This window comes from Desmodus rotundus, chromosome 3 (genome assembly GCF_022682495.2).
Source record: "Desmodus rotundus isolate HL8 chromosome 3, HLdesRot8A.1, whole genome shotgun sequence".
Classification (NCBI taxonomy): domain Eukaryota; kingdom Metazoa; phylum Chordata; class Mammalia; order Chiroptera; family Phyllostomidae; genus Desmodus; species Desmodus rotundus.
This window is the reverse complement of record NC_071389.1, coordinates 126837925-126851411: the sequence shown is the minus strand read 5'-3', so window position 1 is coordinate 126851411 and position 13487 is coordinate 126837925. Positions and strand designations below refer to the sequence as shown.

At 37.2% G+C, this 13487-nt stretch overlaps 1 protein-coding gene across 1 annotated transcript in view; it reads left to right on the top strand.

The window, feature by feature from the left end:
* TMTC2 (transmembrane O-mannosyltransferase targeting cadherins 2) overlaps positions 1–13487 on the top strand; it is a 398129-nt gene that overhangs the window by 219705 nt on the left and 164937 nt on the right. Inside the window, exon 4 of the mRNA XM_024572656.4 lies at positions 5752–5866. Within this exon, the coding sequence (XP_024428424.2) occupies positions 5752–5866 (115 nt within the window). The remainder of the gene's footprint in view (positions 1–5751; positions 5867–13487) is intronic.

Here is a 13487-nt window from a genome sequence, read left to right as displayed (position 1 = left end):
TTAAAAATGTAAATGACATTATGTATTAATGAAAATACAAGACCTTTTAAGTTCTGTTGGTCCAAAGTATAATTACCAAGTGAAAATTTGAAGATAATCTCAAACATCTGTCTTGAATCGTCTTAGTACAAGAAGACGTTTAGTGAATGTTAAAGCCCTTTATTCCTGAGGTAGGATATGGGATGGCTCCGTCTCTGTTTTAAAAGAATGTCAGGGTATGACCTTAATTTTTCTTTTCTCCCTTCTTTTTCCCTTCCCCTTCAACCTAGTTGCATAGTGTTGGATTAATTAGATTCTTCAGTTCATGGCCTGTTTCCAGGATGATCCCTGCAAGTTTTCTCTCTTTTATTCATCTATTTATTTGTTTTGATCTTTATTGCTAACTTCATTTTCTCTTTGCGCCATAGGCAGATGCTTTAATGTGCTTCAGTCTGTACCTTTCCATTGTAATATACTGTTGTAAAATATGTATTCATATTTGGGGTGGGAAAGAATTTTTAGTATTTATAACTGGTGGTGTGACACAGTGCTTTCAATATTTTGTCTTTTTGTCAGCTTTTTAAGGTCCATTCATTTTACAGTGTTTACATGGAGTTTATTGCTGTATCATAATCCATAAAGTTTCTCCCAGGGTGGATGGTCAGTGACTTCACTAATAACCAAAACTAAGAGTAAACACCCTCTCTGTGTTCTCCTAGGTGCAAATTACCCTGGGAGTTGGATTTCTGCTCAGGGTTTAACCCAGTGACAGTTGGCGACTTGACTGAGTATTGTCGGGTGGGAGAAGGAGTGGCTGGCCCAGGCTGCCCTGCCATCAGCAGGGCACAGGGTCCTTTTCCCACCAGTGCTTGTCTTTATCCAATTTTCCAGTTTCTCCCAATCTGAGTATGAAGTATATTTTCTTATAATTTGTATTTCTCTGGGTCACTAATAAGTTTGAGTATTGGTTAAAATGTTTGGTATTTATTTTTTTTTTCCTTTTTATAGATTCCTGATCATATCCTTTGCCTCTTTTATTTCTATTGGATTTATTTTTTGTTGTTGTGGCTTTGTTAGGAGTTCCTGTTATTTTTTAATTACAGTCCCTTGTCTGTTTAGATATTTGAATTATGTTTACCTAGTACCTTATATGTTTTTAACTTTGTTCCTAATATCCTTCAGGATATAATGAATAGAAGGTCTTCATTCTGAGGTACTAAAATTCATTAGTCTTTACCTTTCTTGTTATATTTGGAGATTGTTTTAAGAAATCCCTTTCCCTTCCATAGAGATATTCTCCAACATACTCTTCTGTTAGGTTTACCTTTTCATACTTAACTCATAATCTGTCTCGAGTTTCCCTTTTTATATGGTGAGTAGGGTATGCAAATCCAGCGTCACTTTTCTCACACATAATGTTTAGAATACATTTTTGAGTTCCTTAATAAATGGTGCTAAAATATTGATTGGTATGACATAGAATTTATAGATTAATATTGAGAGAATTGGCATCTTTATAATGTTAAATTGTCCCATTTATGATCCTTAGACTATTCTTCCATATCTTTCAAATTTTGGTTTGGACACTTACAGGTATATTTAACAATTAAGACCAGCCAGATTTAAAAACTGACATGATACAAAGACGTTGACAGGATTGGTATAATCAAATTTGTCAAAAAAACCCCATAGCTACAGTGATTAATTTTATAGGTTAATTATGTAGATGTGAAATCATCACGTTAGTCTAGTCCATGTGAGATGTGTTTTTGTGGCCCACTTTAATGTATTTTTCTTTAAGCTGGAATATATATGCACTAGCCCGATTTTAAATGGTTTCGCAGTTCAACAATGATTTTCACTTTTTGTTTCATCATTGGAACAGGATAAATGAACAGCTTTAATGAAAAGAATTACTGTTTAATTGACTACTGGTCAGATTTCTATTAGGTCATGTTGTTTAGATTACTTTTACAGTTTTTGAATTAGTCTTTATGTTAGCATTGAGTTTTGGTAGCATTGTTGCAAAAATCAATCACATTTACATTTGAAAACCTGGGAATAGTGACAGCAGTTTTTATACCAAAAAAATGTGTGTGACAGTTAGTTTTGGCAGCTCATACTTTAAAAACCTAAAATATATTTTCATAAACACTGTATTGAATAAAATTGTCTAAGGAAGAAGGGATTTTGGAAGGGAATTGTTTTCATATGTGAGTATGACGACATCCGTGATGCCAGTGCCTTTAATCAAAGCCCACACCCCCGGTAGTGAAGAAGGTGGCTCAATTACTCCTTGCCGCAAGGGGCACTACCACGGGACCCTGAAGGGTGTTACTACATATCTTACAGGATTTCAGCTTTGGCTGGGGGATTTGGGAGAAATTCTAAAGATGTGTCCTTTGGATTGGATGCTGAAACCATTCTATGACTGGATAAATAATCACTTACAGCAAGAGAGGGGGGGTTGGGGGATTTTGTGGGTGGTTATACAGTGACCTTTTTCTCTTTGTGTTTAGTAAAATTATGAAGCATTCTTGCTCTTTTTTCATTTATCACGGTCTCAGAGGAATCTGATCCCAGGCTGCTGTTCTGTAAGATTGTGTATGTCCCTCCCTTCATCCCAGCTTGTCCCCTTCTTCCCTCTCCTCCCTCCCTCTCATCCTCCGGCCCTTCCTCTCTCATCCATAGGAATTAAAATTGTTTTTAAAATATATATTTAATTGGGAAATTTCCTTTTTCTTTTCCCAGTCACCCAGGACACTAACTTAATCATAAGGATATGAAAAATTTTATCTGGATAAAAAAAAACAAGAATGCTAGTTTTACCCTGTAGCTTTGCCACAGATAACCTTGCCGATGATTTTTAGCTTCTTAATTGTATTCTCACTTTGAATTATCCATCTCCTCTGCTGCCCGTCCCGGTGGGAGCCACCCTGCTCTCCCATTCTACATTCACTGCAGCTCCCTTTGACTGGCCTCTCTGTTCATGCTCCCATTCCCTTGAGGTGAGTACTTCCTTCACAGGGAAGGCAGAACAACCTTTTCAAAAATGTTAAGTCATTTCACAAAACTCTCTGAAAGTCCTCCTCCACCCATTACAGATAAAATAATGCTCAGACTTACTATCTTTGTGACTTCATCACAGCTTTGCCTTTCATATTTTGGCTACTCACCTGGCTGGCCTTTTTGTTCTTGCGAATAATCAAATTCATTCTTGCTTAGGCTCTTTGCTCTAAAAAGTCTACTTATCTGAGATCGCCAATCTTTTCAAGGCTGGTTCCTTTTCCTTTATTCCTTAGAGGTCAAGCCCATTTCCCTATTTGTAAGTTATCTTTATCTAAATTAGCCTCATGTACTGTGTCTTACTACTTTGTTTTAGGTTATTTATAGCACTTATCAATATCTGAAGTTAATTCATTTATTCTATTGTGTGGTACTCCCTTTCCTGTCCTACTTAACTTACCACTTCACAATTAAGTTCTGAATGGTGGGAACTTGTTGACTGTACCTTGCTCAGTGCCCAGCCCCTAAGGAAGTCCCTGGCACAAAATAGGTGCTTCGCAAATATCTGTTTCGTAAGGGAATACATTTTTGAATGAAGAAATGAACAACCAAATGAGTGACCATGTAGTCTAGACATAGCTATATGTCTGTTGACTATTAATGAGAGAAACACTTCTTAGGTTGTTATTTGATTGAGGTGTAAGTATGTAAAAAAAATGTCAGTCTGTTTCTCTGGAAAATGCCTTAAGATAGTTAAGGTAGCTCTTTGCTTTAATGTTCTTTAATTGTCTGTGGTTTAAGACTATGGCTTAGATGGGACAGCTTCATAGTGATGCTTTTCTGGTGCTTAAAATAATTGGGTGCATTTCTCTGGAGTAATTCCAGTGTAAATATATTTTCATTTACCAATGTCACATCAGATCAGAACTTTCAGAGAGGTGATGTGGCTTGGAAAACAGCCTGGGTAGTAGAAGTTTCCACAGAGTCCTACTTTATCAGTTTGGGAGGGGGTATAAAATACACATGGTGTCATGCCTATTATTCTTAAGATAATTATAATTTATTTTGCTATTTGTTTTCCCTACTTTATATATCTTGTTGTTGCATTTGGTATTTGAATTTGACAATAATTTAAAGGTAACTCTTTTGTCTTTCAAGTTAAGGATTCAATTTTCTATGGATTCATAATACCAAGGCCAGATTCATAGTGTGTGAATATTGTTTCTCAGTGAAAGATGAACTGTGGCATGAAAATGTTTGGTGGAGGGTGGAAAAAGTTTGGAAGCAGCCAGCCTTGGCTTGGAATCCCTCGTCTAGTGGGCAGAGTCTCTGTACAGGACTGTGCTGAGAACTCAGCTGATACAGTGCAGTGTGTGGCTTGCTATGTGGCAGTGTTAGGTTCTGGACAATTGTAAGTTCAGCGCTTTTTCTCTTTTTTTCCATCAGCAGCAAAAGAACGTATTGAAAGATTTATTATTTTGCATACATAACATAATGGCATGAAGTGTACAACACTTGACATTATTCCTGTAATCAATGCCTGACACTGAATTGTGAAGAGCATTGACCACAACGTTAATGATAATATCGAATATGTATTGAGTGTTCACAGGTGTCAGACACTGTCTCAAACATTCTACATATATTAACTAATTTAATATTCATCACAAAGCCCATGAGATACTAATTACATTTCCTATTTTACAGATGAGTAAGCTGAGGCCCAGAATGTTCAATTATAGGGCACATAGGCACATCTGGGTTTGAAAGATTCTACACTTTTTTATTCATTAAAAAATTGATACTTTAAAACCCCTTTTATTCTTCAGGTAGAATCACCCATATAAATGATCTTGACACAGTCACTTTTCCATCCCCACTTTCTAGCTGGGAGGGACACTGGTTTTAGGACTTGACACCCCATCTCTTTCTCTGAGCGAAGGAAAGCAGCCGGGAGAAGCCCCCAGTGGAGGGGTAGTTGTGCTTTCAGGGATCAAACCCACTTCCCTGTTTGGAGGTTATGGCTATTTAAATTAGCCTGGGGCCGCTGTCGATGTTGTGACTTCTGTTCTTTTCAATGTTGAAAAATCATGGTTATTTGTGGTGGAAAATAAAGGGCACACAAAATACAGATTTTTTTCAACAGGATTAAATGTGGACATCTACTGAGATACTGATTTTTACACACATTCATTTGTTGTTAGCAGAAAAGGTATAAAGAATATTATATGTGAATAAACCATATATACTTAACTGTTTTCAGAAGCATGTTTTACTCATATGTTTGATGCCTATTAAGCCTCTTTATGGTTTTGGTCTTGTTCAGTTATCTTGCTTTTCATGCCAGTTCTTCTATGTCATTTACCACTTTAAAAATATTTCAATGAAATCTTTGTCTACTTTACCGTGATCATTTTCTGGTTCAGTAAGGATACAGTGACTTCCGGCCACAGAGACCCCTACTGGAATTGAAAGACCATGAAGTCTTTGTAGGTGATCTTAAGATAACATTGTTCTTAGCCTTATGATGAACTGTATATGTGTATCAGCTTTGAGACATAATAATTACTTTAATTTTTTTTAGACTTTGGTTGTATTTAATCTCCTGGTTTGATGAAATGTTAGAGTATAAAGGAAATAAACTTTCGATCCTAAAAATGTGTCAAGAAGGTTTTCTCTCCCTGTGGTGCTTCCTGATGGCCTCATACCATGTCATATATAATTGCACTGATACTCAGCCTGAATACTTCTTTCTCTTCTTGGCAGCATGGGGTAACCTTGGAAATGTTCTGAAGAGTCAGAGCAAAATTCCTGAAGCTGAAAGCGCCTATAGAAATGCTTTGTACTACCGGAGCAACATGGCTGACATGCTTTATAATTTGTGAGTATGCACGCTTTCTCTGCTTGGCTCCTCTTTGGAACCCACAGGGAGAGGGACTATTGATTTAACTGCTGCAAGTGGAGACGATGATAGCTATTTTTCTGAAATAGTCATTAATCATGCCTCAGAGATCAGTAGGTGGATGGTATTTGTGATTTCTTTGTTATGGGCCACCTCATCGATATTCATGTGTATTGATGTGGCATGCCGGACTTTTCTTGAAGTACTATGCCATATAACAAAAATTGGTTTAAATGCTTTTAGGGTTTTTTTTTTTTTTTCAGTTTGTTCCATTAATACTTAGATGGGCTCATCCAATAAACCTGCTATGTTTGATACTTTATATAATTGATATCTTGATTATCAGTAATAATACTTTGTCCTTGATTAAAAATTGATTGTGTTGAAGTATATGTGGAATGTGTATTAAACCGGGGGAGTTAGTGAATAAGATAATGGCTCTTTTTCTTTGCCCCCTTTCCAAAGGTACTAATAATTAGGTTGGGATAATTGGATAATTTAGAGTATGTGTGTACATTGGATTAGGAAAATCCCTAGGGGAAAAATTGGTTTCATTCTTTGAATGAAAAGTCCCGAATGGGTACAGTGAGATGTTAGTGGATACATGCAAATGAACCAAATTCCGTTTTTTGTCTCATATTTATGCCACTCTTTTGTTTGTTAAGTAATAGAAACCTAGTCTAAACTTGCTTAAACACAAAAGAGATTTTATTAACTCCCTAATTGAAAATTCCTGGTGTTAACTAGATGGCGCACAATTAGATTCAGGTGCCCTTTTCTGGTGTAAGAATTTGTCTCCAGTCGTGGCTCTGGTTTCCTCTGGGTTCCCTTCATTCTGCGTGGAACTCTGTCCATCTCGGTGGGAAAGACACATCCTGACTCCTCGATCTCAGGGGAAATTGTCTCAGTGACTCTGTTGATTCTGGAGAAAGGTCTTGATTGCTTCTTCTGGGGTCATGTGTCCTCTCCTGGATGAAACACTGGGCAGAGTGGCAGGGGCTGTGAGATACCTCTTTCGACAGTGTCACTAAAGTGGGAATGAATGGAGGACCCATTCCCTGCAGGAAGGGACCAGGCAAAAAAAAGATGTCTCCTCCTCGTGTTTAATGAAAACTATGTAATATTGACAGTATCAACCTAATCTGTCAGCTGTAACTTTAGTATGTGTTTATGCCCTGGCTACATCTAATTCTTTTGTACTGTCTACATCTGAAAGCACAGATAAAAATAAAATAAAAATACATAGAAAAAATGTTAAATACATAATGGAAAGCAGACAGGGTAAGCTCAGTTTAATTTCTCATTTACATATGTAACTTAGTTTTAACCTCCTACACTTTACCACTGGGGACTCAGTCCCACAACCCGGGGTCTGAGTTGGGTCAGCCTGTGTTTCCTGGTGGCCCGCACGGATTGAATTTTCTGTTTTCTGGCTGGAGTGCCTTCAGGCGCAGCACTTCCTCTCCCGTGGACACGACGCCTGGTATTCTCTGCTGGGTTTCTTGCTTCACCAAATATATTACCATCCTTTTCCCTGAAATAATATGAGTTTACGTCTTATTTTTTACTTGAATGGATATATCTGTATACTCCTACAATGTCTTTTTCCACACGTCCTTTTCACCCAAATGCGATATTACCATATTATTGGTTACTAGAATTTTTATTTCATGAGAAAAACCTTAAAAGTTTAAAAAATTTACAGAAATGCTCCTCTTTTTTTCTTTTTGTATCTGAATGTGATGTTGTCAAAGGAGTCTCTTGCCTTGCAATATGGGATGTGAGTTTTTCTTCTGATCTTCATCCTGCGTGGGTTTTGGAGGAGAAAGTAAGCCGAACAACCAGGACCTCTTTGTTGAATGTGGTTTTCTCTCTCTTATCCACAGTTACCTACTGCGGATACCTGTTGGGAAAGGGTGAAGGAAAAAGGAAATGTGTCTATCCAGTCTTATTCTTTTCTGAGAAGAGAAATTTATTCTTTTAGACAAATTCAATTTACATGTGATCTAAATATGAAACTCCCTGCCTGGATACACATATAAATTGTGAAAACATGTATGTATGTCCTTAAAAATCCTTGCTGGAGAAATGGTTGTTAACAAGATCAGCTTTTTCTTTTTCTTTTTCATTAGTTGTGGGAAAATTAGGTATGTCATAAATGCCATAGATAGCTCCAAAATATTTTCACTATTATGCCAGAGTTTTAAACTACATTTAACTGTTAGCTCAAAGGGAATGGCTTGAATTTCACAAGAAATGTTGGCAATGATTTCAGTGTATTAGACTGTGTAACCCATGTGGTTGACAGAAATCTGATAGTCAATAAAATTATGTCTCAAAATAAGGAAATTTTCAATTATTTTTAATCAAGTATCAATAAAATGCACTAAGACAGATCTTTTGCAACCCGTAAGACTATAAATATATGTGGTATCTATCGTATGTCCTAGGAACAAACTTTTTCTTTTCTATTTATTTACAGAGGTAGGGAAAAAAACTTTTCTCAAAGATAGTTTAGAGAATATTTGAAAACAATCCTTTTCTTTTGAGATGTATATGCTGTTTTTATTACACAATTCTCTCTGATGTACAGAAATTGCTCCTTGTTCTATTTAAAATCCTGAAAGGAAATGACTTTGCTTTGCTCAGTCTTAACCTTTAAGTACATTTAACCGGATGCTCCATTGTGGTAGTAGCAGGTTTTAATTACTTTTCATATCATCAGTTATAGTTATGTCTCTTAAAGACATTGTAGGACCAAAGCCTGAAACTAATGAACATATATTAGTTGCATGAAATACTCATATTCACTAATGAATTTCAGAAGCTATGGGGAATTATAAACTTCTGTTAGATCTTCTACTTAACTTCTAATCTTCAGCCTAGATTTTTTGAACTCATTCAGTGTTCATAAAACTACTTCTTTGTAAATTATTAAAAATATTCATATTGTTAGAAATTTTTATTAGGGGAGTAAGCTGGAGATACATACCATTATGTAACTCAAAACAATAGTTACTAAAGTGAGGTACACCCCCACTGGCCAGCCATGGGATGATCTAGGAGGTCAGAGATAATCCTTGAATTAATCCCTGTATGTTTATTCGTATGTTTAAAATTTTAAAATGTATGACTAGACATTTAAATAACACATCTCGATATTGTTCTATATGATAAGAGAGAAAAATGATTTGGAAAAATATTAAGTAAGCAAAAGTATAAATGATATTTTATATTTGAAGTTAGGCACCATTGCCTTATAAGATTTTTAAGCTTTGAGGACAGTTTTTTGCAGGATTGATATCAAGTTATTTATTAAAAGTGCATATAAATGATTATATTTCCTGTTTATAAAATGATGGAGTAATACTGAATATTTTTCTTGATAGCAATTCTTGACTTACTTATATGTACCAAGTATTCTTCTTAGTTCTTTAAAAATGGTATCACAGTTTGTCTTCAAAGGAAGCCTGCAAAGTGAGGAAAATGAAACTGAGAGGCAGTTTGTCTAAGGTCACGTGAATAGTACAGGAGCCAGAATTTGACTTAAAATGCTTTAACTCTGTATCCATACACCCATATTTCTACAGGATAAGTAAACAGTGTAGGGAAAACACCCTCAATATATATCTTTCAAATTTAGGGGAAAATTAATTCAAATAACCTTTACATGTAGAAATAAAATACTTGGAATTAAATCTAATAGAGAGTATAATTTTTTTTTTTAATGTTAGTTACTGAGTTTACTGAACTCATTCTATAGAATTTTTTTGGAAAGATTAGCAGTGGGTTTGTACAACTGAGCTATGAGTTGCTTTCAAGAAGAAACTGCTGCAAAAGCCTTTTTAATTGTCTAAATTTGTTATTTATAAACTGTTTTGATATCACTTCAGTCCATGCTTACAGATAATAGTCTGGAAACATTTGAAAACCACATTAAAGAACTTTTTTCCCCTAAAAATCAAGTTAAGGCATTTCATGAGTTCTATTAAATCTTTGATGAAATGATATTTCTTGCACCTTGTTACACTTCATTTACTTCTGTGAAATTAGGTAAAACTGATAGCAAGAGGTCTGACTACGTAACACCAAAAACCAAGGGAATAACAACCCTCAGCACCCCTCCAAAAAAAAAAAAACCCCTCCAAACAAAAAGCAAAGAAGCCAGAACAAAATAATAGAACCACACAGGCCAATTAAACTTATTAATATAAATTTTGACATGTCTCAAACTTCATATAGTGGATGCAGTAGCATATTAAATATTAAAACATCACTATCGGATGGCGTTTATTTTACATTAATGGTACAGTAGCCAATGTTACCATTCAAGTACTACATTCTTTTAATTTGAAAGGTCAGAAAAGGAAAAGTATGTGATTATGTCTAGAAATGCCGTGAAGGCTTTTAACCAACATCTGCTTCAGAAAACATGACTTACAAACAAACTAGGAATAAATAGATACTCCTACAACATAGAGAGTATCTGTCTAAAGTGAATATGGAAGTGCAGCGGTCATTTCCATTCATATTCAGCTTGTTGAGGTAGTGGCAATTTCTTATCGATCATTGTGTCTTCCCATACTCGGAGGATTTCTAACTGCATTTGTTGATTTTATAAATGAATTATGAAATCCATATGAGAGCAGAGAAGATCCCGTTTGTCAGTATAAGTGATAAGATTAGTAATGGGCATTATATAGCCACATGTTCAGGTTATAAAGAGCCTTCTTCGATAAGATATCTAGAGTTGCGTTTTCTTACAAATTTCAGAAACAAATACATTCACATTAGGGTTGGTTTGTGTAGTAGTTTGCTAGACTGACATTAACAAAGTACTGCAAGCTTAAAACAATACAAATGTATCGTGTCGCAGTTCTGGAGGCCGGCCTCCTGAAAGGACGGTGTGCACAGGGCCATGCTCCCTCCCTGACCTGTAGGGAAATTCTTCTTCGCTTCTTCGGGTGGCTTGCTGGCCTTCTGTGGAGCTCCTTGGCTTGCAGCTGCATATCTCTGATCTCTGCCTTTGTCATCACGTGGCATTTTCCCTGTGCTTCTCTGTCTTCATATCCTTTTATAATGCTACCAGTCAGATTGAATTAGGGGCCCGCCCATGTTGATTTGACATTTCACATCTGCAGTGACCCTATTTCCCAAAAAGTTCGTAGTCTGAGGTACTGGGGGTTAGGATTTTAGCATAACCCTTTTTTGAAGAGATAGTTTAACCAATAGTGGCTGCCTTTTGGGAGCTTCTGTTTAGGAGAGAGAGAGCCTTGACGGTAGATTTTAGTTGGGGGTGGGGTGGGGTAGGGTTCTTTTATGAGGAAGCTAAAATTTTGCACAGAATTTCAACAAGTTTATACATTTCATGATGCCAAGAACTCTGTCCTAGGAGGAACTGACTGATGAGGATACAGCAGTGACGGGAAGTTGGGTGCAGAGTTGCTACCATAGATCCAATTCTAATGGTACATTGGTTCACTCAGGGCCAGGTTTGAAAATGCTTGAGAAGTTAGAAGGATCCAAGGTTACAGAATGGAGGTGAGGCTAGCTGACATGGTGCTGAGCCATTCCTTGAGCTCTGTTGAACACCAGCGGGAGAAACCCACGAGAAGTGAGGACTGGTGCACAGGAAAGAGAAAGTAGCTGTTGGCCAAATGGCAAGAGTTCGGGCCAGGGTTTGCGACCAAGTTCCCTGAGTGTGTGTGTATGTTCATGTGTGTGTTAGGGACAGGGGGGTGACCAGGGTATACCAGGTAAGCAGGCTGGTCTCCCCAAATGGAGAATTCGGGAGAGTTATCAAACAGCAGCACCTGGAAGTGTTTGGCATGTCTGATGTAGAGTAAATGGAGCTGAGAGATTTTGGTGAAATTCCACTGGCCTGGGGTCACTCGGGCTCTGGCTACACAACTCATCTGGCCCTTTGCTGATTCCTGGGATGAGGTGGAACAACTTGCAGGTACCTACTTGTTTGCATGGCAAGAACATTTTAAATAAGTTTTTCCAGATTGATTAGATTTTACATTTTCAAAATATGCTTGATTCCAAGGGTTTTTTTCCCCCTCTCTGATTTCTAGTTGAAGCTTCATTCTTGGAGTTTTCCCAAATAGGTCATATTTTTATCCTCTAGGAGGCCTCTGCACATGCTGTTCGTTTTGCCTGCAGCCTTCTCTGCCATCTTTTGTCCTTCTGACCTGTATCCACCCTACTCGTCATCGTTTCTGCTTGGCTAGTACCTAACCATCCGTGATGTCTCAGCTCATATCTTTTTCTAGGAACATTCCTTGATACCTCTTCTATTTCCAGAGATGAAAGATAAGTATCTCTCCCAAATCTCACCAGAGCAAGTTAATTCTTGACTCCTTTTAGTAATAATCATAATAATGTTCCTGATACCACATCCCTCTTAATTAGAGCATAATCTCCTGAAAGGCAGGGGAGGCTTAGGTAGCATTCTATCCCCAGTGCCAATCATAAGTCCCGGCAGACGGGCTTGGAATTATGCATATGTTGACGAATACGCTAATGAATGAGTTATCCTGTAGATATGTCGATTAGCATGCTAATGAATGAGCCAAACTAATGAGTGAGTTGATTAATAACCAGTGAGTAAACTAATGAATGGAAATACATGAACAAAGTTTAAGTTTATTGGACAACAGTCCTGTGGCCTGCCTATTATACCAGCTGACCTGCTTCTTTCCCAGCTTGTCTTAGTGACCATGTTTACTCATCTGACTCTTGATAATGATTTACTCAGCAACTTTTTTCCATCATATGTGAGGGAGGACCCCCCAAAATGGAATTTATTTATAAAAAAATTGTGTGTGTATTCTTACATGTTTAAACTTCAGTCACTTTCAAAATACGCTCTTTGGTGTAATATACCTATTGAGACTTCTTTCCACTGCTCAGAACAGTTTTTGAACTCATTGATTTTGATGCCTTTTAGTGCTCCTGCCATTTTTTTGTTTAACCTCCTCAATGTCAGCAAAATGTTTCCTTTTGAGGATTTTTCTCATCTGGGGAAACAAAAAAAAGTCGCTTGGGGTGAGATCGGGTGAATAGGAGGGTGGGGCACAGGGGTCATGGTGGTTTGGCTCAAAAACTGCTGAATACTCAGTGCGGTGTGGGCAGGTGCACTCATAAATCACCCACCATGATATGGGCAAACACTGACCGAGTCTTCAAAATAGCTCACTGAAGCTGAATGCAGCCTCTCACAACAATGCCAGCTGGTACACTGATATAGATGGGTTCCTAGAGCACTCGCCCAGTGGGGGAAGCCTGTGCTACAAGGGATCCGCCCTCCAGAAGATAATCCCAGGGTTTTTGGAGGCCTCCCCCATATATCTTTGAAAATAAAATAAAAACACTGTTCAAAAAACACAGGAGTAGTAAAATTTCCTCGCAGAGATCATGGTTACTGTGTACATACTCAAGTAGAATTACAGATTCTGGACTATGTCATCTAGTGTGATGGCTTGAGTTCTCTTTCTATTTCCTTCACCAAACCCTGGAAGTACTTTCTTTATTACAAACACTGGACACAGCCTTTTTTTCAGAATCAGTAAGAGAAAATCATGAATATGTTACTTAA